This window comes from Micromesistius poutassou (assembly GCF_964030765.1).
Source record: "Micromesistius poutassou genome assembly, chromosome: 2".
NCBI classification, from domain to species: Eukaryota; Metazoa; Chordata; class Actinopteri; order Gadiformes; family Gadidae; genus Micromesistius; species Micromesistius poutassou.
In genome coordinates, this window is record NC_140272.1 from 8,238,840 (window position 1) to 8,264,350 (window position 25,511).

General features: G+C 45.8%; 3 protein-coding genes across 3 annotated transcripts in view; 2 read left to right on the plus strand and 1 right to left on the minus strand.

Moving 5' to 3' along the window:
- Positions 1–1,196: 1,196 nt before the first annotated feature.
- LOC311339359 (troponin I, slow skeletal muscle-like) lies at positions 1,197–6,023 on the plus strand (the record flags this gene model as incomplete). Its single annotated transcript, XM_084464735.1, has 7 exons — positions 1,197–1,210; positions 1,452–1,458; positions 1,581–1,622; positions 2,293–2,424; positions 2,905–2,994; positions 3,551–3,727; positions 5,928–6,023. 7 exons carry the CDS (start codon positions 1,197–1,199, stop codon positions 6,021–6,023), a joined length of 558 nt encoding a protein of 185 aa, XP_084320861.1.
- A 4,932-nt stretch (positions 6,024–10,955) lies between these two features.
- LOC311339408 (troponin T, cardiac muscle-like) lies at positions 10,956–17,484 on the plus strand. The gene is made up of 11 exons (XM_084464788.1): positions 10,956–10,975; positions 11,599–11,625; positions 11,729–11,747; positions 11,831–11,894; positions 12,262–12,378; positions 12,478–12,555; positions 12,766–12,867; positions 13,650–13,762; positions 14,508–14,598; positions 15,806–15,846; positions 17,161–17,484. The coding sequence occupies exons 5-11, from the start codon at positions 12,280–12,282 to the stop codon at positions 17,195–17,197; spliced, it is 561 nt and encodes a 186-aa protein (XP_084320914.1). The 5' UTR covers positions 10,956–10,975; positions 11,599–11,625; positions 11,729–11,747; positions 11,831–11,894; positions 12,262–12,279; the 3' UTR covers positions 17,198–17,484.
- A 1,317-nt stretch (positions 17,485–18,801) lies between these two features.
- Positions 18,802–25,511, minus strand: part of LOC311339360 (plakophilin-1-like) — a 15,047-nt gene continuing 8,337 nt past the window's right edge. The window contains exons 8-12 of the mRNA XM_084464736.1: positions 24,124–24,294; positions 22,869–23,022; positions 22,265–22,451; positions 21,497–21,581; positions 18,802–19,571 (exon numbers count right to left, since the gene is read on the minus strand). Of these exons, the coding sequence (XP_084320862.1) occupies positions 19,494–19,571; positions 21,497–21,581; positions 22,265–22,451; positions 22,869–23,022; positions 24,124–24,294 (675 nt within the window). The 3' untranslated portion in view covers positions 18,802–19,493. The remainder of the gene's footprint in view (positions 19,572–21,496; positions 21,582–22,264; positions 22,452–22,868; positions 23,023–24,123; positions 24,295–25,511) is intronic.

Consider the following 25,511-nt stretch of genomic DNA (forward strand, 5'->3'; position numbering starts at 1 on the left):
TTGTCAAAACTTGTCAAAACTTTGAAAATCAATGTAACATTCATCATTAATAACAAAGCTGTGTGTGTAACTGAACTGTGGTGAGTTCCTGTGTTAACCATTAAAATTGCACATATGCCTAGAGTATTATTGGTTTTAATTTGGTTTTCTTTGTGTTTAAACTATCAGCAATTCAACCAAAGTAAACAAAGCCTTATCGAAGATGAGATAACTCAGTTCCGGGGCCGTAGAAGACTGAGCCAGGATCCTATTTGCGTCTGGTCTCTTTAAAGCTGGGGAGCTTCCAAAGAAAGCTGCTTCTGTTATCTAGCCAGCAGAGCAGGGCCTTGTCTGCCCCCTACCCCGCTCTGGTCTGCTATCAGCTGTCCCCTCGTGGCCCCTGGACCAAAGTCAGGGCTGGAGGGGGGGCGGCGACACAATGATACCCCCCAGAGGGCCGGGTGGTGGTGAAAGAGGCTAACACCACAAACACCCTTGCATGGCACACAGGCAGACAGGCACACAGGCACACAGGCACGTACACACACACACAGGAACGTACACACACATACGCACGCAAACGCACACGTGATGCACACACACACGCAGGCGCGCACAGGCACACACGCATATGCATGCAAACATAGGCACACACACACATGCATGCACGCACACATGAACGCATGCATGAAGATACACAATGCACACACACACACACACACACACACACACACACACACACACACAACACACAAACACACACACACACACGACAACAGCAGCCAAGGAAGTCAAGTTCTCTGGGTGTTGTTGCTGGCCCAGACAACAGAAACAATCTCATCTCAGCTCAGAAACGTTCTGCGATGAACTGAACTGGGTGTCACTGGTATCACTGGTGTCACTGGTATTTGGACTCTGGTGTCCCACTTTGAAGTGGGTTGCCCCTCCACCAAGTAAAATGAAAGAACTGAAAACTGTGGCAGGGGAATCGTGTCTAAATGTCTAAAGTCTAAATGTTTTGGGTTTGAATCCCAATGTCCACATGTAGGTTATGCTCCCACCTCTGCCTGCTCATGGATAACATGTAAAGTCACAGTTGTTTGGCTTCAGGGTCAAGGAGATGTGAGAGATTCTTACACAAGGAATTCAAGAGGGCCCTGGAGTAAAACCTCTAAAGCTGTTATTCCTGTCTTCCAGTGAGAATCAGAATAGCCAAGATGCCAGTGCAAGGGTAAGTGTATTGAGTTTCTATGTTTACTCTCCGTGATTAGTGTCCGAACATGTGTCTGCATATCTATAGAATCGCAGATTATGGGTGTCAATGCATTGGGAACAACTGTTGGAAGCAAATGTGATGTGATTCTGCTTTGAGCTTCAGTTTTTTAATCTTCTCAATTATTTTATTGTTTGCATCGTGTTCATTAATAACATGTTTTATCTTTGTTTTACATGTAACATGTTACCATTTGCAGACTTGAGGTAAGACAAAGGCATGAGCATATATCGCTAAGTTTGTGATAGCGTGATGCTACAATAAGTCATGTATACATACATATGCATATGTTGTGTATTTAAAACATTGTTTGTTTTTTATTTCATAGAGAAAACCCAAAATATCTGCATCTCGCAAGCTCATGCTTAAGGTAGGAGTTTTTCCCAAAGACTGGGTCGCAGGAGATTTTAATTGGGTTGCCAAATAAATGTATATAAAAAAACAAACAAACAGAAATACTTCGGCACTATTTTGGCATCTATCTCTACAGATTTCTGACTGTCTTACTTGCTGCTGAAACACCCACATTTCTCCCTCAGGGGATTAGTAAAGTTTTATCTTATCTTATCTTATGTGGTTAACAAATTGATCAATGTTGACTGTTCAAATTGATTGATCGACTGCCCTTAAACACAAGCTTACCTTCTTCGGCATGAGCATTTAAAAAAACTTTAAACAAGAAGCATGTTTTTGATAGTACTGTACTATTTTGAATGGGGTCAGTTTGTGATTTGGAATTGGGATGGTTTGTAATTTTGAAAAAATGGGTCCCCAGAAAAAAAGTTTGGGAAACTCTGTTCTCGAGCACCAGCAAGGACCCAGGTATCATTCAGTATTTCCTAGTTCCTTTCTCGTGCTCTAGAAACAAGTTTAGAACACGTTGTTTCTAGAGCACTCTAGAGCACTAGAGAATAAGGAGCACTAGGGAACCAGGAAACAACAACTGAGAGCATACATCTTCATCATGACTACACACCTGAGCGGTGTTCATCAGAGGATGATGATGATGATGATGTGGTCCTCTGTCCTCTGGTCTCCAGAGCATGATGGTCGCCAGAGCAACGGAGGAGCTGGAGAAGGAGTTGGAGGAGAAGGAGGAGGAGAAGACAAAGTACCTGGAGGAGAAAACGCCGCCCCTTCAGACCGGCAGCATGTCTCTGGATGAGCTGCAGGTGAGCAACTGCACGCATCCACACACCTGTTCAATCTGACGCAAACTACTGCTCATTCATGAGAAATTCATCTCTATTAGATGTTTTTATGTTAATTTGTCCTTTATCAGATGCTGTTATCAAAATAAATTCCCACAAAATTTCAGAATCATGTCATTAATGATCAGGTATTGCACCGAACCATGGTTTGGAGCAAGAGGCCCCTAACCCCTATCTGTTATGGGATCTACCGGCCAGCCTGCTAGGTGACCTATAGCAACGCTGGCCGGTAGAACCCAGAACTCCCTAGCCCACTACTATCTTGAAATTAACGTTGAGGATTTCATCACTTTCACACTTTGAGGCCGAGAACAATGAGAGCATTCAGCCCAAACTGTAAGACAAATTTAACAACAAGAGTAAGGATGTAAAGGATGTAGTAAGAAAGTGAAACGTGTTGAACATGGTGTTCCTTGCCTGCATTGCTTCCACTTCCGACAGGTGCTGTGCCAGGAGATCCACTCGAAAATAACCGTGGTGGATGAGGAACGCTACAACATCGAAGCCAAGGTCATGCACAACAGCAGAGAGGTAGGAGAAGAGGCGATATCCCTGAAGAGCAAAACATAAGAGACACCAGCTCTGGGCTGACCTGAAGCTGTACAGATAGGCACATGGGCTAGAAGACTGAATACTCATATAGGTGGTGGGTCTGTGACGGATGTGTGTGTGTGTATGTGTGTGCGTGTGTGTATGTGTTTGCTTCCAGCAGATGAAAAGATACACACACACACACACACACACACACACACACACACACACACACACATACACACACACACACAATACACATGAAAGCTTCGAGCTCTAAATCGGTGCAATTGTTACAGTGTGTGTGTGTGTGTGTGTGTGTGCCTGTCTGTCTGTCTGTGTGTGTGTGTGTGTCTGTCTGTCTGTCTATTGCCAACTTTGCAAGAAAAAAAAAATTATTGCAAGAACAATAAATATTTTATTGCATACAAATGAGTGTGCATTAGTGGATGGCTGTAATAAAATGGTGGTCTTCATAAAAAGTCTAGGAGCAGATGACAGCATGTGACCATCAGCATGTGACCATCTGTCTATCTCCCCCCCCCCCCGCCCCCAGATCAAAGACCTGAACATCAAGGTGCTGGACCTGCGGGGGAAGTTCAAACGGCCCGACCTGCGCAGGGTGAGGGTCTCTGCGGACGCCATCCTGCGCTCCCTGCTGGGCTCTAAGCACAAGGTGTCTCTGGACCTGCGGGGCAACCTCAAGTCCGTCAAGAAGGAGGACACAGAGAAGGTAGGGATATTACCATTAATACGGTAGACGCCAGAATATTACAGCTAATACGGTAGATGCCAGAATATAACAGGTAATATGGTAGATGCCAGGATATTACAGTTAATATGGTAGATGTCAGAATATTACAGTTATACACTAGATGCCAGAAGACGTCAGAATATATCAGTTATTATTATTACACCAGAAAATAACGGTTCATCGAGTAGAGGCCAGAATATAACAATTAGCAATGGAGGCACTAGAATATTAAACTTTACACTATCAGTGTTGCCACAGTTACCTTGAAAAAGTAATCTGATTACTGATTACTGACTACTCCTTTAAAAAGTAATTTAGTTAGACGAGACGCGCGTCAACGCGTTAACGCTGGAATGCGATAAACCGGCGGGACAATTGCATTAGCCTACATTAATTGGGGACATTACATTATAACAGGGTCCGCGGGCGGAATTGTTGACGGGGGGGGGTTGTACGGGATTACGGGCTGCCGGAGTTGACGCACCAGGGTTACTGCGCCGAGATGCGCGTCAATGCGTTAACGCTGGAATGCGATATACCGCCGGGCAAGTTCTGATAAACATTCGATATTATTTGGAGGGCCGGATTAAATTACACTTTAGCTGACACAAACTCAAAATAGTGCCTGTATTTCCAGCTGGAAAACGTGCATCTCTCTCCTCCCTCCATTGTTGATTACGTTTGTGTCGCGGTATAGCCTACTACAAGTTGACGTCCTCAGGCGGAAACGTGATTTGTCGCGTAGCCTACGTCACCCCGAGACGCAAGAAGAAAGCAAATATTTTTAATAAGGAAAATGACAAAAAATAGTAACGCACAGTGACTTGGATAAGTAACTTTAATCTGATTACTGGTTTGGAAATAGTAACGCGTTAGACTACTCGTTACTGGAAAAAAAGTAGTCAGATTAGAGTAACGCGTTACTAAGTAGCGCGTTAGTGGCATCACTGTACACTGTACACACCACACCAGAAAGTATTACACTTAGTACGGTAGACGCCAGAATATCATAGCTATTACGGTAGACACCAGAATAGTTAATACGGTAGAGAACAGGTGATAGGGGATTGTGTCCAGCCGATGTGATAAAGCAGTGTGTAAACATTGTTACGAGGGCTATAATGAGGCTAAGTAACCTGTTCACGCTTATACAGTGAATGATATGGTGGACGCCCACAGCCGACGGTGTGTTTGAGGAGGGAAGATCCGTCATGTTTTACAATGCGGTTCTCTGTGTGTACATGGATCAGATAGTAACTTATCTTATAAGCCAAAGGTGAAGCTGTAAACACAATGAAGTCATAAAAGTGTCTGTCCGACGTTACCTTCAGTGTTCACTAAAGGTTCAATAGAGTGTGAGAAATTATACTAAACAATAATAAAAAAGTGAAGAAGCACCTTTGCTCCGTCATCACACCCTGGGGCCATCCAATCACAGCAGGGCACAGTGTTCATCTTTGATCTCGTATTTATCTGAGTTATGAATGACATAAAAACTATCACTGATGGTATTGTAAATACCTAGAGCCTGTGAACCAATGACACGAGCAAGGCCCTGACACAGGATAGGGGTTCTGGTATTGTTTAACACTATAGATAAAAACAATATTGATAAAATGTGTCTAATATCTAAACAAGTAAGATAATATAATTATATAATGTGTGATAATGATTAATTTATCACAAAATAAAAGATAATATATATATATTATAAAACAATCAGTGGTTGTGTGTTTCTGTGTGTGTATTTGTGGGTCTGTCTATGTGGTTCTATGTGTGTGTGTGTGTGTGTGTGTGTGTGTGTGTGTGTGTGTGTGTGTGTGTGTGTGTGTGTGTGTGTGTGTGTGTGTGGCGTTGTGTGTATGTGTGGTCCCCCATGTGTGTTTGGTTTTGTGTGTGTGGGGGTATTTGTGGTTCGGTGCGTTTGGTTACCCATGTTTGTGTGGTTCTGTGTATGTATGGTTCTGTGTGTGTACTTCCTCATATGTGTGTGGTTCTGTGTGTGTGTGGTTCTGTGTGTGTATGGTTCCTCGTATGTGTGCGGTTCTGCGTGTGTGTGTGTGTGTGTGTGTGTGTGTATGGTTCCATGCATCTATGGTTCCTGATATGTGTGTGGCTCTGTGTGTGGTTGCTAATATGCGTGTGGTTCCTCATGCGTGTCGGTGTGTGTGTTCTCCAGGAGAAGACAGCGGAGGTGGGCGACTGGCGGAAGAACGTGGAGGCCATGTCAGGCATGGAGGGTCGGAAGAAGATGTTTGACGCAGCCAACCAGTGAATGACATAACTCAACGGTCAGGGCACGCCCGGACTGGTTCTGTTGGTAACCATGGAGCTCAATGAATCTCTCTGTATTGCACGGCCCTCTTACAAAGTCTCAAAGTTTCAAAGTTTTAAAGTGAATCCTGTGTTCTGTGTTTTTCTACAATAGCATTAAAGTCTGTTCCACACATAGTCAATAAAAAATGTCAAAACGTATATGTTATTGTACATATCTTTTTGGTTTCTCTGACGTGTGTTTTGGTGTGTATAAGCTTTAATATTAAATTAAATATCTACCGATGTTCTTTACATACTGCATTAGAAATTGGCTGATATTTCAGGATGTTAGACGTGGTTTAACTGATGACATCCACGGAGAAACAGTACCACCGGATTGTGCTGGTTAACTCGCCTAATGCAGTTAAAAATAAACTTTGAAAAGCATAAAGTACATACTTTACAAATGGACTTACATTTTGTGTTTCGAATGAAAGAAAGACCGAAAGAAGGAAAAAGAATGAAATTCAGAAATGAAGAGCCACCATGGACAGTTGTATACACAAGGGGGCAGTATTTCAGTATAATCCGGCCCCAGATGGCCCCACAACAACGCGTCGTTGTGAGGCGAACGATCTTTGATTCCTGAAAGACCAACACAAATGGCGTACACCGTCCATAACTACGCCTTTGTCCCCTCCTTCAAAACAACGTTGGCTCAGCAGGAGTTCAACAATCACAACATAAGTCGACAAGAATTGACTGCGAGTTCGAATTCTGATGATCTTTGTTTGAATGTAATTAAATACAACAAATGCTTGGTTCTCTGCTTGAGGACCAGCCTAGAGCTAATCAAGTCAAACCGCTGACTTCCTATTCTGCATTCAGGTATTTTAACAAACGCTCAAAATACATTTAACCGCTGTAAAAACCTGCAGTGTGAATCAGGTCAACACCCGCCCCCACCGCTCCGGGCCTCGGAACTCATGTGTGAAACTCACTGCTCGTAAAAAGTCAGGAAGTAAGTGAAAAGTGTAAACAATGTAATTGATTGTAAACAGTGTACTCCAATAAACCATACACCGTGGTGAGGCTCTGATGAAGGAGAAAGCCTTTAACTCACACACACTTTAAACCATGAAAGCCCTGGCACTCTCGCTTTGTAAGGAGCTGTTGCCTATTAGGTAAGGATGGGCTCGGCCGAGCAGGGTGCAGTCGAGCAGGTTGTTGCTTGCCTCATAGCAGAGGCCAGCGCATATAAGCCGAGACAGAGCCATGGGGAGGGAGCCATTGGAAAGGGTGTGTGGTCTTGAATTACCCTTTCACTCGGCCTATTCTCCTCTCTCTCTCTCTCTCTCTCTCTCTCTCTCTCTCTCTCTCTCTCTCTCTCTCTATCTCTCTCGCTCTCTCGCTGTCTCTCTCTAGGTTGCACAATGCCCTTTCACTCTGGCCCTCAGAGAGCCAGAGATCCTCAATGGAAGCCAGTGTTGTCTTAGGTTTGTGATGTTTGGCCCGTGATGCTGTGGGCTGTGTGCATGTAGCTGCAATATTTAATGGGTTATGCAAAATAGACTAATAAAACACAGCAGGATTTATTTTTTCCTTGATGCACAATTTACCTTTATTTGCTTTAGTGACAGTTGGGCGGTGTCAGTTTCTACCTAAAGGGAGCGTGCACGTGTGTGTGTGTGTGTGTATGAGTGCAAATGTGTGTGTGTGTGTGTGTATGTGTGTGTGTGTGTGAGTGCATATGTGTGTGTGTGTGTGTGTGTGTGTGTGTGTACTGTGTGTGCACGCTGTGCATCCCATACACGGTGTGAGCGGATGCACCAGTGCATGTGCTCACCTGGAACCTATCTTTAACCCGTTCCCTATGTCTCTCCGGGGAGGGAGGGAACCGTAACCCTTTTTGTTCCCCTAATTCCCAGGTCGTCGTGGTCCAGATTCTGTCCCATAAAAATAGACCCCCATAGTCCACGTCCAGAGGGACCTCTCGGTCTCCATGTCCCCTCTAGTGCCAGTGGCCATCTGTTTGCAGGTATGTGCCCACCCCATTGTAAACATGTCCAGCTTACCACCATGTGATCCACCTCTGGTTTAAAAGCTTACAGCTGCCTCTCAGCAGGGGGGCCCCAACATATTGCCCCATTGAGTCTCTGCATCCAGGGCACATCACACCCACTGGTAAGGCTCGGTGAGGTTCAGCACTCGGTTGTACTGCGGTGGAAGGCGGTGAATGTGTGTTGGGGTGCTGATGGTGTTATTGTTATTTATTTGATTTTGATGTTGTAGTTCTTCTGACGTAGACCTCCATCATGTCTGACACTGAGGACATGGCCCACGAGTGAGTACCTTGAATCTATCTCGACTGTGTATGTTAAGAATACTGCCAATTTAGAGATACGGATCATAAAAAAAATATAATATAATAAAAATTGTCTTTGCAGAAACTAGACAATAGGGATACCATATAATTGTTAGCATACGGGGAATGAGTTAAACCTAACAACTGTTAGCGCTTGGCAATAGGGTTCTATGAAGATCCTTACTGTACCGACAGCGATGTATTATTTGCCTTTCTTCTGACAAATGTACTTATTGTAAGTCGCTTTGGATAAAAGTGTCTGCTATATGCCTAAATATAATTGTAAATCTAAATCTAAATAATAATACTTGAATATGCCATCTTCTTACAGGGACGAACAAGGTAAGTCCATTTTGGAAATTTATGCATGAAATACATACATATACACAGTTGACATGGGCATATCAGAGTTCAGCCCAACAGAGCACACTCTGTGGTCTTGGTTTGCATTCTGTCCATGGAAACATGCAAATGAGATGCATCATTTTGAATGTTATATTAATGCAGTGGCAATTTGTATACAAGGCTGTATTTGCATTAATTTGCTTCTATGCACTTTACAACCAATGCTGATATTCGACTCATGCGTGTGGTTAGACATTTTAAGATATTATTGGTGCTATGTAGGCTACAATATATATATATATATATATATGTTTATATATATATATATATATATATATATATATATATATATATATATAAACATATAAATGCTTAATGTATAGGCTTTGTATGGCTATATAGGCCTATACTAAATATATATGCAAAATATATAGGCTTCGTAATATGCTGCTTTGTCATTGACTTACAACATTTGTGTACTTTGTAACAATGAATAACGTTCATATACATATTTAGTAGTTCATATTTAGTCATAAACAAGCCTTTGTCCAAGGCAGAGCGTTATTATTCTAGCTTTGGCCTCAAAAGGCCACCATAGGCCAAAAGTAATTTACATTTTTCTTCCCCGAGTACATTCTTGCTCTCGAGGTGTATTCTTCCTGTGATCGCTGCACCGGAGGCGCCATTCACCTCTTAGCTGCATCGGGTTTCACGGACCAATGGGACTATTATCCGTCCTTCCACCCCCCCCCCCCCCCCCCCCCCCCCCCTCTTTGTGTGCGTTTTCCGCTGGGGTCGCGGTTCGGCGTGGTAGAGTTCTGAATCAAAGCGGCACCTGTCTGCCTGCGCATACTAGAGCTCGTCCAACAGCCCGATATAGGTCAGGCTGTTCTCACCAGAGCACCTCGGGGGAAGCCAGGGAGACCAGTCCGGTGTATTATTGTAGGTCCAAATTCAGGTTGAGCAACCTTTTCAAACCCAGAGGAGGAGAGGAGAGGAGAGGAGGCCTGCAGCGTAATCCTGGTCTATTGACACCAGAGACCAGAGAGCCGTGCGCTGGCCAGAACTCCTACTCAAAGGATCACATTCTTTGAAGCTAAATTCTGTAGAAACACGCAGAGGCGGAGCTGGGAGTTTAACGACACACGCTAATCAATCACATCTGTACGAGTCAATGACAAGGTAGCAGGAACCAATGCTTTGTTGAATTAGTGGTCCTCCTTATATTCACAATGTTCTTTGTTAAAATATTGTTAGGGAACATTGTTTGAAGCATTTTTAAATTACTTATTAATAGTTATAATTACTATTATAACTTGTTATTACAATACTACAACAAAATATTACATTTAGTTCTCTTTTTACAATGTTGCACATTTTTACATCACTATTGTTTAAACGTACGTAACAACCTTTATGGATGCATATAATGCTGGCCGACCAAAAACACAAAATGCAATGCATCTGCAATCCTGCATTACATCGAGTGACGCGTGTCTCGTCTGTACCTGCTCTCTTTGACCTCTGCTGACCCTGAATGCTTGCTTTGCCCAGAAGAGGAGGAGGTGGTGGAGGAGGAAGAGGTGGAGGAGGAGGAGTTTGTAGATGAGATGACAGAAGAGGTAGAAGGTAGTTGCGCTTACGCTAACAATGTCTGCATGTCAAAATAAGTGAAAATGCTAGAACTGCTGTTTGCTTAATCTGAGCCAGCCTTGGAAGCAGCTGCGTTTGTGATTGAGTAACGTCTCACTGCTTATCCGTGTGGGTGGATAATAATCGATAAACATTGATAATCCATTCATCATACTCTGTATGGATTAGAATAGTATTACAAATGTATTACAAATGTAGTATTACAAATGTACTCAATTGCCACAATATGCATAGATTCAAGTCTGTTTAAGAGCAATATAAATGTCAGGCTCTGTAGCAAGAAAAACATCAGTAAGTAAATAACATGATATTAAATCATACAATTGTACACACCACAAAACAAACAAGGCCACCAGCTACACTACTTTGCACACATACCTAAACTTCTATATATAATCATCCAGTGAAATCTGAACTAACTGACAAACTCACGTAATACAAAATGCACATATGTAATCCCAGACGGGAAACTCACAAAAGTAGGCTTTCACAGCGTTAATACCATGTTTAGAAAACAAACCAGCTGGCTCCATCTGCGCTCATCTCTGCTTTTGTCTCTGTTTGTTCCTCCTTGAAACTGGCAGGGAGCCAGGAGGAACCCAGCCAAGGTAAGGGCCACACCCTTACGCCCGGCCACACCTCTGAGGGGTGTTGAGAGCCAACGCCTCATCCACCGTCACAATCTGTGTGGCCCTGGGTCACAGACATACCCTCATGCATTGGAACTATGGCCTCTTGAGTCAGTCTCAAGTTGTACAATCAGGAGAGAACATTAGTCCCTGCTAGACAAATAGTATTATGTTGTTGAGCACAATGGCGTTATCCATGTTCATGGTCACAATCTGGAGGAGAATAAATAACTCTGGCCGTTTAAGACAGTTATACTAACAGACTGTACAGCACATTACTGCAATACTTAAACAAGACATTACTGACAGCACTCGTCCAAATATGCTCAAACACAACACAGCATCCACAGATGCATGTTTACTGCAGTGTATTGCTGGTATTGTGGTTTGTCTGGATATTGGTGTGGTGGCCACAGCTGTACCATTGTAAAGGTAGAGCATGTTTAAGCCCAGGTAGACTTCAGACAGACAATTAACTAATATATACGACTACATCAACATAAAGCATATTCTCTGGACTTCTGTCACTTCAATATTTACTTTATAACTCAACAAGAACCAACGATAGCTAATATACTCAACAATAACTTTATTTTCATCAGATGCTGGTGAGGAACAAGAAGAAGGAGGTATGGAAAGATCAATAAATAAATGCTTGGATATAATTGTTATTCCATTGGTCATTACTGAACATAATCCATTTGATGTTTCTCTGCCTTGCTCTGCTCACAGAGGAGGCCAGGCCCAAGAAGTAAGTACCCTATGAAGCCTTCTGTTTCCTGTGATGAGTCCCCACTGGAGGAGGACATATTCCCATGTGTCCCTCTACTCCAGACCAGGCTTCGTTCCGGGCCTTGTAGCTCCAAAGATCCCAGACGGGGAGAAGGTGGACTTCGATGTGAGCCGCCACACCGCACCTCACCGTAGTTGTGCCACAGCTGTAGGGCTTTGGCTTTCAGTATGATGCCATTTGATTTACTGATTCGTCTATATTTAGCTCTGTTGGATGTACTGAGTGGAACAGTACTATTGTTGTGGACTTGTGATGTGATGTTTACTGTCACTGTTTGTGGAATAATATCAATCACACTGATGACTTGTGTTCTTATGATTCATACGGCTATTCTGCACTCTGTCCGTAGTTTTGATTTAAAGCTAGTTTAAAGCACTTTTACTTTTTTGTAAGTACCTCAAATTTTGATGTTCTCCTGCTTAGTCACTTCAGATGTAAGGTCACTGATGTGTGCTTCTGGGCCCGACTGCAGGACATCCACCGCAAGCGCATGGAGAAGGACCTGAATGAGCTCCAGACGCTGATCGGGGCCCACTTTGAGGGCCGCAAGAAGGAGGAGGAGGAGCTGCTGGGGCTCACCGACCGCATCGTAAGACCTCTTCATGTGTTGACCAGTGCTTGCTTCGTTTTTTATTACCTATTCTTAGAAATATTGATCTTTGATTCAATCTATATCTGAACCGATCAGGACAAGCGGCGGTCGGAGCGAGCGGAGCAGATGAAGGTCCGGGCCGAGAAGGAGAAGGAGCGTCAGAACAAAATGGCGGTGAGTGTCGCCAACCTTCGTCTCAGGCACTGTCCTGACACGCCGGGGTGACTGAGCGGTGCGCTCACTATGCCCAGAAACTGGTTAGTACACTGTGCCCAGAGAGCCCTTAGTCACTGGTGAAAGGCTTAAGGTTCACCAGGAGGGTGACAGTTCTCTGGAGCCAGGCCCCATTGTTCCCGTGACAAACAGCGTCTTTGTCGTCCCTAGGAGGAGAGAACGAGAAAGGAGGAAGAGGAGGCCAAGAAAAAGGCGGCAGACGACGACAAAAAGAAGAAGATCCTGGGCAGCCTCAACTTCTCCGGATACAAGGTGAACCCATCTGCCATTTTCCCCGCCAATGCAGGGTGCGCCATTGTGCCGTAACCATGACGATGCAAGAGGTCACATTGTCTGTAGGGATTATCTCTGGGATGAGTCAGCCTCATCTCGGCGAGTCTCGGCGACACCACGTATGGCACGCTAAGGCGCTTTGAGAGAATTTCAAGAGATACTTAGTGAGTAAGCGGTGATTGGATCTTGCGCAACGATGCCTGCAGGGAGTCTGAGGCAGACAGCAGAGAGATCAAAGCCAGACGGCTGGGCGTCCAACACCCACAGCCACAACTCCCAGCAGCCCGCCCTGTCCGACCAAACCAAAAAACAGAGGGGAGGGACTCAAACCTTGCCTCGGAGTTGCCATACGCCACCAGACATCACCCACCCAGACACCACTCACTCAGACACCACCACCTCCCCCCCCCCCCCCCTGACACCACCCACTCATACCCCACCCTCAGACACACAAATACGGTATTACCGAATTCTTACATCACCTGTTTAAAATTGAACACACTAGATAAAGTTCCCTTGGTGTACATACCCATTGTGTTACACACACTCCACTCTAGGCCCCGAGAGAAACAGGAGCCCGCTGACACACGCACACACATGCACACGCACACACACGCACACACACACGGGCGCGCACGCAAACACACACACACACACACGCAGGTCACCCATAACCCCTCTCCAGTCTCTTGAACTCTGACCTCGGACTTCTGCGTTGGCAGACCCATAACCCTGGCCTTTGTCTCTGTTCTGACCGTCAGACCCAGAACAAGGGCAGCACCAAGCGGCCCACCGAGAGGGAGAAGAAGAAGAAGATCCTGAACGACCGGAGGAAGGAGCTCAGCATCGACCACCTGAAGGAGGACCGACTCAGGTGCCCCCCCCCCCGCGGAGACGCTACGTCGCTAAGCTAACCGCTAAGCTAACCGCTCAGCCGTCGTTTTCACTCGCTTTCGCTTTATGATGCAGTGTGAGGGGGCGTGCACGTTAAGCCGCCGGGGGGGAGGGGGCTCAGGGAAGACTCAGGGAATCTCTGGAATGGCTGAGGAGGGCATCTGAGGTCAGGTCACGAACTCGACACAACATGTTACCACAGACTGCAGGCAAACCACAACACAGAGAGAGAGAGAGAGAGAGAGAATATGACGTAGCAGAACCCAGGTGGAGGAGTATGGAATGTTGGGAAATAACCCTCAGACCGTAAGCACACATCACAGAGTCACATGACTGTGGGCTTAACAATATCTTACTTTAATGTAAGATTCATCGCAACTGTTGGACGTGTTTGCTATTTATTTTGTGAAGCGAGCACCCGTGGCGGAGGTAAGAGTTAAGAGCTGTAATTTGAGCGTCATTTGCTGGAAGTGGCTTAGCGATTTGTCAGCCGGTGAGAGAAGCACTCGTGACAACCAAGCATGGCACGAGACGTGACTATTTACGATAAACTTCTCAATGGGCGGGGGGGACGTCACAAGGGACGGGGAATTCACTGTGTTGTGTTTATTTTCAAATCTCTCTCTTGACGACACTCATATCGTACCTGACAGCACCTTCAATGCTGTCAGGTACTGGCATGGTGGCTATCTGACCTCTGACCTTCACTTCCCCCCCCCCCCAAGGGAGAAGGCGAAGGAGCTGTGGGAGTGGATGCACCAGCTGGAGGCGGAGAAGTTTGACCTCCAGTATAAATTCTCCCGGCAGAAGTATGAGGTAACGGCTGACGATTGACACTCGGGATGCAGAATCACGTTACCTACACACACCCCGCTTTGGAAAATAGATTCTCATGGCTGATATGGGTGGAAGAGGCCCTAAGTTATGATGACATTTAAATCAATGCACATACATTCACACACATGCACAGGCACACATACACACACGCACACACACACACACACACACACACACACACACACACACACACACACACACACACACACACACACACACCAGCCAACGTGCAAAACACACACACAAAGCACATTATTAATCCATAGAATGATATCATGCAGATGGCATTGAACTACAGATGTATTTATTTATTTGTTTATTTAAAAGGGACAATGCACATCAATTGACATTTTTAGTTTACACTCCAAATGTAAACTCTAAATGTGCCAGAGTTAGCAGAAAAGCTCATTTTTATCTGTAGTCCCTTGGCAGGTCAATACATCATCACATTACATTAATAAGATAAAATCCAAGAAGGATAGAAAGCAAAAAAGATAAGAGAGAGAGAGAAAATAAGTGCAGCACAAAGAACTGCAGTACTTAATATAAGCCAGATCAGTTATTGATGATTACAGTTTTGGTTGTTTTTAATCCATCTCTTAAGTTTTGCTTTAAATGATAGATAGTTGGTGCTTTCTCTAAGTTCAATAGGAAGGCAGTTCCAGCAATTTGAGGCCCGTTGAAGTTTTACTGAGAAGACTGTTTGGCCAAACTTACTACGTCTATACTGTATAACACAGTCTCCCCTGGTGGCTGCCCTAGTTGCCCTGCCACTGCTGTTTTTCTGCTGTATAAATTCACCCAGAGGTGGAGGTCCATCTACACACACACACATTTATGAATACACACACACACACTCACACAGACATGATAAATCAAACTGCACAGACATGATAAATCAAGTGTGCATCATGTGCATGGCGTTTTAACTAGAGAACCCTCACAAACACACTCACACTATTAATTTAAGAGATCATACACAGTTTGAGATTTGCATCAGGGATCCATTCATTTATGTGCATGTATACATACACTCGCGCGCATCCAAAGAAGCATGAGCAAAAATACACTCACACAAGTACATGCATGCTTGCACAAACATAAACCATATCGCACCGCATCTCTCTCTCACCCCCGCTCCAACCCTGACACTCTCTCTTACCCTCTCTCCTTCCCTCTCCCTCAGGTGACTGTACTGAGAAACAGAGTCAGTGACCATCAAAAAATGTAAGCGTATTTTATTTCTCTCACACACACACACACACACACACACACACACACACACACACACACACACACACACACACACACACACAAAGGTAATCCCCATACCAAAGTGACATGAGTGTCATAATCCCAGCATACAGATATAACATGTGACCCGTCATGGATTGGCCCAGATGTAAATAATGAATGTTGAGGCACCAATAGAAAGCCACCAGTGAGAGGAACGCAGCCTCCGGGACCACCTCAGTCCCCCTCCTTCCAGGGAACACAGACCACTAGGATAGCCCCTTATCCCCATACATCAACATACACACAGTAGTGGATAACCCTGATATTGAACAACCGCAGACAAACCCCCACCCAGCCACCGAAGGGGGGGGGGGGGGGGGGGTGGGGGGAGCCACCGGTATGGTGGAGGGGGGAGGTTGGGTCTTAGGAGGGGGCCAGCTGTTGTCGGCATTGGCAATATGACGGCAGCTATTTCCTGATGATCCCCCAGAAACACGGCCCGGGCGCTACAAACGGTGGCAGTGAGACAGGCCGCCGGTATCAGAGGGATCAGCAGGAGGGATCAGACTCAGGCACGCCCACCCTAGGATCTACACAGGGCAGGGGGGGTGGAGGAGGGCATGGTGGAGGAGGGTGGGGTACAACAACAGCTGAGAGCAGCTCCATAAACATCCAGGTGATGTCAGGCTGGAGCGATGTAGCCCAGAGAGAGAGGGAGAGAGAGAAAGGGAGAGAGAGAGAGAGAATGGGAGACAGAGAGGAAGAAGGAGAGGGAGAGGGGGGAATAGAGCGAAAGAAAGACGAGAAGAGAGGGAGAGAGAATGAAAAGAGGGAGAGAGAGAGACTTAAGTCCCTGTAGAGCTCCATGAGATGTACAGTATGCAGGCTGTCCACTCTGATGTTACACTGCCTGACATCAGAGTGTTCACACTGTTAATAAGGTTCAACTGCTGGGCGTCTTCAATTTCACAAAGTTCAGGCAATAATATTAAGTAACATAGTAACGATCTAAAAAAGATTCTGGAATGATCACAAACAGTTGTAATTTGAACCCCTCTGAGCAAAATAAGTGTATTAAAAAGGATAAAATGGTGAGATAACATCTGGGAACATCTTACCCCTGCATTAGTTACTATAATGCTTTAAGGCTATTCAATTATACATTTGTTTGTAAATAACTAAAACAGGTTATTAATTAGTAATAGTAGTGGCATTAGCCTTGCTTTAACTCTAATACTAGCATTTTATATTTAGGCTGTTTTTAACCTTGACATTAATGACGTTCATCATTTGTTTTATTTCCAGTACAAAGGGAAGTCGAAGCAAAGGCCTGAGGAAGTGATGTCGCACTTCTCCAGGACAAACCGTGGGGGGCCTCAAAGCTGAGCTGACGCACGGACATCCTGTTTCCACAATAAAAGTACCCGGCCAGGACACTGTTGATCCTGTAACCAATGTGTCAAACAAGAGCGATATGGGAGGGGCATCCAGAGATCTGAACAGATCCCTTCTAGAGATACATGTGACAGTTAATGACTATAATTACTAATTATAGTCATCAGTTTGGCAAATCCTCATTATTCCGTAATTATGATGGAATAATGAGGATTTGTTAAACTGATGAGTAAAAAAGGGCGTACTGTAACATACTGTACCTGTGAGGTGTTGTGTGTGAGTGCGGAGAGAATTAAAGGTGAATCAAAACCGCTGTGATTCTGACTATCTTAAAACCTCCTCCCTTTTACCGTCTGTGGGAAAAATGCGCTGATTCAATGGTTTTATCCGACCACACCTTCCCTAATGACATCAGATGCACCGCTCAGAACCCGATGATGGACTTTGGCTGCCAACAGCAGAGACGTGCTTACACGTGGTTGTGGTTGACTGAACCGTGGAAGGCTCTGAATCATTAAAGGGGTAGTTCAGGATTTTGGACATCGGGTCTCATTTCCAAGTGAGCCAGTGTGTTATTTATCATTGGAGACCGTTTTCAACACTTTTCATTCAGCCCTTCTAGTTGAAGAAATCTCTGGTGCTAGGCTAGCACAAGTCGAGGGGAACTGCTAGCCTGCCAATAAAAACAATAAAAACACTCCAAAGTACACCCGATGCAAACCAATTATAATGCCCGACTATTGATGTAAATGTCTGTGTTGATATTATATTTCTAAATAATAGAAATAAAACTATCCTTGTATCGCAATGATCACATTACATTTTGGGGGACTACTTTCTCAGCAGCAGCGGAATTTCACTTTGCTCCGGTGTAGCAACCAATTCACTACAGCAGAAGGTAAACAGAAGCGCACTCCAGGTAATATCAGTCCACCGCTGACGTAGTTTGCTTCCATCTACAGGGATTATAAACTAAATGCAATGCGATGCAAGGGTAAGTTTATTTCTAACACTATTCTATCAACACAGACATTTACATCAATAGTCGGGCATTATAATTGGTTTGCCTCGGGAGTGGGTAAAACTGTTTTTAGTGGCAGGCTAGCAGTTCCCCTCGACTTGTGCCAGCCTAGCACCAGCAATTTCTGCAACTAGAAGGACTGAATGAAAAGTGTTGAAAACGGTCTCCAATGATAAATAACACACTGGCTCACTTGGAAATGAGACTCGATGTCCAAAATCCTGAACTTTTTAAGGCGCTATTAGGCTATTTAAGAGCTGTAATTTGAGGGCAATTTATACTAATGGCATAGTCATCCGCATGTATTAGTACGGAAGCCTCAGTATATATATATATATATATATATATAGTATATCAACCCCAATCTGCAAGTCAGTCTAATGCTGGAGGCTAAATCAAGACATCTACAGACGGATCACAAAGGACAAATGAAAAAAAAGTATTTTTAGCAGTATCTTCTTTATTAGTATAACCAGTTTTGACAAGGTTGCAGCGTTAACAGCAGTAATTAAGGACATACATTTCAAAAACTGCATATTCAGTGCAAGTATTGCTAAATCTCTTTAAACTAGCCATTTTCTAAACATATCAACCGACAGAACAGGCTAGCTGCTGAGACAATTCGGTCACAAGATATCATAGGGTCAAAGCTTAGAACAACATGAAACCACGACTGAAACCATAACTAAAATTGTACCTAGTCTGTTAAAAACAAAAGCACAAAACAATACTTGTCATCTTATGCTTCCCCGTTGGAGTCGGCCCCAGTGGCACACATACGGCCGGCAAACATACTGTATTTACACAAGAGAAGAATATGATTTAAACGTGCCAGTTAGTGCAGTGGTTCCCATCCAGTCTGGCTGGGTGATTTAGTGGGACTTAATACGCACCCCTGACGTAGTCAACAGTGAGCTGTACTCCGAAAGAGTCACTAAAAAGCGAGCGACAGAAAGAAAAACATACGTAATTCCTCTATCTTGACCTGCCATAAGCGAGACTGAACAGAAATGTAAATAAGCCTGAAATTTGTGTTTGTTAATGATCCGATTATGTGAGCGTATCATAGAAACCGTCTCTGTACAAGTGCTACACGGTCACCGGGGAGTGTTTGGGGTTAGTGAGACGACAGAGGAGTGAGCGTTGCAGAGCGTTGAGACGTGGAGGTGCCGGAGGAACCAGGTGACGGGGGACGCCAGGCTGGGAGGACGGGGTCTCAGGTCTAGTCCACCACCTGGACAGACCTGTGGGCCGCGATGGTCTCCTTGTTCACGAAGGACGCCTTGCTCAAGCCTTTTTGCTAGGAGGAGACACACGGAGAGGAACCATCAGAACGCTGAGCTCCGAGCAGGAGCAGGTTAGCGCTCTGAGCAGGTTAGCTCTCTGAGCAGGAGCAGGTTAGCGCTCTGAGCAGCAGCAGGTTGGCGCTCTGAGCAGGAGCAGGTTGGCGCTCTGAGCAGGAGCAGGTTGGCGCTCTGAGCAGGAGCAGGTTAGCGCTCTGAGCAGGAGCAGGTTGGCGCTCTGAGCAGGAGCGGGGTCAGCCCTATGTTCCCACATTTCTAAGGATTTCTTTTTCACATAAAATTTTGAAAATTATGTTCCCGCAGACCTATGTTCCCACATTTCTAAGATTTTTCTAATTTCTAAGATTTTTTTTCTTCTTTTTCTCAAAATGAAACCCTATGGTCCCACATTTCTAGGACATTTTCAAAATGAGGTCTTGTGTTCCTTATATTTCCCTTCAATGTATGCCCTATCCTCCCACAAGATTTTTTGGAAGCACTTAAGCACTTAACACAGTAAATTAATGAGTAATTTTTTTCCACAATATTTGGTGGAAAGCATAGCAGACAGGGTTAGGGTTGGGTTAGGGTTAGGGTCACTGGCACCGTTGGCAGGATCCAACAGTACCAGTGGAAACCAGTGAAATGTGTGAACATAGGGCTGTGGCATAATAAGGCTGTGGGAACATAGGCACGCTCCCGCAAGAGCAGGTTAGCGCTCTGAGCAGGAGCAGGTTAGCGCTCGCACCTGGGGAGCTACGCATGCAGGACGCGGTGTCCCCTGCTCAAAGTGTTCCTGCCAGGGGAAACTTTTCACACACCATTGACATCATTTTTTCAAAGATTTATTGATTGTACCGATATGATACTCATATTGAATGAGTGCCTAGTTCTTGGAAAGTCTCTAAATGGGGCAACTGCCAAGACAAAGCAACACTGTAGTTTGTTGTTGCAACTTATTTACATTTTTAATTAGTAGAAGTAGTAGTAGCAGTAGTGGTACTAGTAGTAGCAGCAGTAGTAGTAGTAGCATTACCTTTTCAACTGTTAATAAAAAGTGCTATAGAACCTGCCGAAAAGGGATTTCCCCTGAAGTAGAGCGATGATGAGTGTGTTACTTTCCCTTTGGACTACTCTGCATATTGACGTTATAAACAGATGCAAGGAGATTTGCATCCCGGGTGAGATAAACAAAAGACTTTGGGCCCCGGTGAGTCCAGGGAATCACCAGGCCCCACGACTCCTAAGCCCTACATGCTGATGCTTGTATCACATATCCATCTGTGGTTCATCAACGGCTGTAATCCGACCTCCTCTGCTCTGTGTTCTACAGTTATACGGCTCCCCCACTGGTTGTAAATGCTACGTTTTCCATATTTAACTTAGGTTAACAGCATTCTCTATACATCGACCACAGAGAGCCGCAACACCAAAGCGGTCGTCACAATGTCACTTCCTGCATCTATATCGGGATCAGTCAACAGTCCCATTTCCCTCTTTGAATTTCAAGCTGTAACCAAGCAACCGGGGGGGGTTGCTTGGTTACACCTTGAAATTCAATATTGACCCAAGAAATATGATTGAACTTATGAACTGGAAATATTGACTACATTTTGTACAGCATGTCAGCAATCATTGTTCAAAAGGACGATCACAAGAATCGTGCAGATTTATTTAAGGATATAAGCCAAACCCACACACCAACACCAATGTGTGCGTATTGTTTTATACAAGCTCGCTGGCCTATCGTGTGCGAGCTCTCTGCACGGGATTACGGCGCTCTTGTCAATCACAGACCACGAGGTCAGCCAGTGGCACTTTCCCACATACCTGTGCGGGGCGTGTACTTTGAACATAGCTGCAGTTAAACAATAATAACAGCGGAGACACACCCTGCACAGTCAACACCGTCCCGCCCCGGCCCCAGCGGCGCTTATCTTACCTTCTTCAGGAAGCTCTGCATGTCTTTGTCCGACCACAGGCTGTAGAGGAGGAGGGAGGCCGCCTTGCTGGACTTGGGGAAATGACTGACGAGGGAACACGGAGAAGAGACAAAGTGTGTCAGGCTAACATTGACCCAGTCGAGGGGGACAGAATACAAAATGACTGACGACGAGGGGAAGGTGGAGAAGAGAGAAAGTGTGTGTTAGGCTAACATTGACAGAGTCGCCGCGAGAGGAGCAGTATACATTTACATGCCGTGTCACTGTTTGAGTGTGAGTGTGGTGTCGTCTCAATGTCCAGCCTCAGCGCGTTTTACTCTAGGTTAGAACACAGCGTTTTAATCTTGGTTAGACTGTGGCTGAGCGTTGATGAGCCACAGTGAAAAAAGCGTCACTCTAAAAGGTATCTGTCATTGTTGCGATCATACATAGCGGCATAAATAACGTGTTTTCAAAAGGAGAACTTCTGAAAGATTGAAGGGGTGATATCATGCCACCAGTGTGATCACACCTGGTGTATGCTGGATAGATCAGTCCTCCAGCCTACCCAGAGGACTGTCGCAAATGTTGCTGATCTATCCATCATACATCTGTGGGCACGCCCACTAGTAATGTCACTAGGGCACAGGGAAAGGCAGATTTTCAAACTGATTGAAATGACTAATCACACTCACACCTGGTGGAATAATATCACCCCTTTAAGAGTCGTATAAAAAGTTATACAAGCGCGTAACACAGCTCTGTCTGCGGGGGGCTTTGAGGCATACATGTCTTTGCTGAGGTGGTTCAGGGCATGGATCAGGTTGTTCTTCAGCAGGGACCGGCCCGTATCCTGCTCCTTCAGGGTGAGGAGGTGGGCCGTCTGGCACGCCATGGACAGCGTGTCGTCCGACTCGGTGCCCTCCTCCGTGCCCGCCTCCAGGAGGGCGTAGAACTCGGGCAGGGTTTTACGGGCTGCAGAGGCGGAGTGGGGAGACAAGGAGAGGAGCGGCGGGCAGCTCGTTAGCCACCAAGGTGACTCAGCGTCAAAGGTGCGAAGGACTACTGCAAACGTTGAGGATTTATTTTTACATTCATGTGCATTTTTACATTTACAAAAAAAACATGTCCGGCCTGCAGTTTTATAAAACGATATAAGCCAAACCCACACACCAACGCCAATGTGTGCATTGGCGTGTTTTACTCTGGGTTAGACCGTGGCTGGGTGTCTATGAACCACTGTAAGATTAGCTTCACACAAAAAGTTATGCGTCATTGTTGCAATCAGGCATAGCGGCAAAACAAATGCGTTCTCAAAGGGGAACCTATTAAAAGATTAAGTGGTGCCGTGTAGTTCCTCGGTCAGGGGTCCATCGCGGTTCCGCCTCCTACCTAAGGGGTTGGACAGGCTGGGGTTCTTGGCCAGGTTGGCCACCAGCGCCACCGTGTTCCTCTGCAGGTTGATCTTCGGAGTCCTCAGCAGCGGGCCGATGACCGCCAGCCCGTTGAGCTTCTTCACCACCGTCTGGCTGATGACGTTAGAGACCTGACGTTGGGGAGACGTATGGGAACACAACCGCGAGCCCAATGGAAGAACATCAGTCACACTGGCAGCAGTCCGAGAATCCAACAGGCTCAGAGGCCCCGGCTAACTGATCATCACTCAACACCCAGGGTTATCCGAGGTCGCTGCATGGAGCATGTCGTTCTACTGGTGCATGTCATTCTACTCTGTAAATACATTCGATTGAGCATCATCGTTCACTCAGCCAATGAGCTGCCAGAGTTGTGTTTCACATGAGTCACCTGTCTTTGCGCCAGGACCGACATAACCTGTGTTCCTTCATTAGGACCGTATCATGGACTTATAAAAAAGGACCGTTCTGAAAGGCAGTGCATGGAAATGTATCTGGACGGACGCCTGTGTTGTGGGTGTTGCTACTGAAGTCAAGGGGAAATTGTGTTATCCCACCAGGGGGAGTTTGGTTGCAGCCATGTATTAAAAAGACATTAATCCGTCACAAACACAAGCTGAAAGACAACACACCATGCAGGACACAGAAACAACAATGGCCGAGCAAATTGCTGGGTGTAAAAAGAGCTTAGCACAATCACTTCAAATCCAGCCTGATGAATCCAGCCTGCTGAATCCTGCCTGCTAAACCCAGCCTGCTGAATCCAACCAGCTAAACCCAGCCTGCTAAACCCAGCCAGCTAAACCAAGCCAGCTAAACCAAGCCAGATGAACCCAGCCTGATAAATCCAGCCTGATAAATCCAGCCTGCTAAATCAAGCATGCTAATTGCAGCGCAGACAAAAAAGTCGGTGTTTAGGCGGGGCTTGTGTCACGCTGGGTGGATGGTCGGGGCTTGTGTCTGAGCTTGTGTCTGAGCTTGTGCCCTGCTGGGTGGACGGTCGGGGCTTGTGTCAGGGCTTGTGTCATGCTGGGTGGATGGTCGGGCCTTGTGTCATGCTGGGTGGATGGTCGGGCCTTGTGCCATGCTGGGTGTAGGACGGTTGGGCCTTGTGCCATGCTGGGTGTAGGACGGTTGGGCCTTGTGCCATGCTGGGTGTAGGACGGTTGGGCCTTGTGCCATGCTGGGTGTAGGACGGTTGGGCCTTGTGCCGGGGCTTGTGTCATACTTACGGTGCCGGGGTGGGCGGTGAGGTTCTGCAGCGCACCGCAGCAGGCCTCCAGGGTGTCGTCCTTCTGGCTGGAGCTCAGCAGGTCCAGGTAGCTCTGCAGGGTCCGGGAGTGGATCAGCCAGCCCGCCCCCGTCGGGTTCTGGTCCTCCACCGTCGGGTAGTCAAAGTGCCGCTGGAGAGAGCCCGGTCAGGGGTCAATAAACGGATATGACGGATGTGACAGTGGGGTTACAGTGAGGATACAATGAGGGTAGAGTGGGAGCACAGTGGGGGTACACAGGGGGTACAGTGAGGATACAGTGGGGGTACAGTGAGGATACAGTGGGGGTACAGAGGGGGTACAGTGGGGGTACATAGGGGGTACAGTGGAACAGGGGCAAGTGGTTGAAGCATTTTGAAGCAAGCCCAGAACTAGGTGGTCTAATACAGGAGCAGGAGTAAAATCAGATGGGTGCAGTTGAACCAAGGCATTCTGGGTAAAACAAGTTTTTTTTTATCATTTGTAAGCTAAGGTTGAGGGTTCCAAAGGCCATGGAATGTGTGTGACTCAAGCATTCCAAGGCCACAAGGCTAGGCCACAACTGGGTATTCCAATGGAGTAGGTGAAGTACAAGATAAGCCTGACAGTGGGATTCAAAGAAGCATTCTGGGTCTAGCCTGGTTTATCTCATGGGAAAGGGCCATGGAGTGTCAGGCCAGCTCACAGCAGCCCAAGTGGATTGGATTGGATTGGATCAAGTGTCTGATGCATTTTACGGTGAGGTCTTAAGACTTGGCCAGAACGGTTAACAGAAGGTCAAGTGAGAGGGAAGCCGGCCGAAGGTTCAAAATGGCCGAGGGGAGCTGGGTTTTGGGTGCATTTCAAAATGAGAACAACGCCACTGGTTAAAGCCTGGCGTGGGAACTTCATGTCTGAGAAGTCCATCTCTATTTGAGAAATTGGGTCTAACTGGACAGGAGAGATTTAATGGAAAGTGACGACTAGCTGAAACTGGTTGACCACAACTACTTAAGTGGGTCATACACACACTGCTACACGACCGGTCAAAGTTCTGGACCACACTCCGCAGGGCAGGGCGACTGATTAAGGTGCGATTACTGTCAGCACCAGCACCAGCAGTGCCTGATAACGCTGGCATTCCCTGGCAGGGTTGCCGTTATGAGATCCCAGTTCCAGCCCTGGGTTAATATTTACACACTGTGTACGTTTGTGTCGTAGTCCACCAGGAATCTATTCATTTCCACTGCTAGGCAGTGTAGGTGTTGCAACCTTGCATTGCTGAAGGTTAGCCTTGGCTGCTCCTGGATGGCCTGGGGTGCCAGCTTTGTGGAATCTATATGTCTGCAGGAATTAAGGACAGGGAAGGTGGAGGATTTCGAGGTGTGATT

Excerpts from the sequence above, each read along its gene's own strand:
- LOC311339408 (XM_084464788.1), top strand. The coding sequence starts at position 12,280 with ATGGAGAAGGACCTGAATGAGCTCCAGACGCTGATCGGGGCCCACTTT. Across the intron at positions 12,868-13,649 it reads TCAACTTCTCCGGATACAAG|ACCCAGAACAAGGGCAGCAC; the intron begins GTGAACCCATCT and ends TCTGACCGTCAG. Across the intron at positions 15,847-17,160 it reads GTCAGTGACCATCAAAAAAT|TACAAAGGGAAGTCGAAGCA; the intron begins GTAAGCGTATTT and ends TTTTATTTCCAG.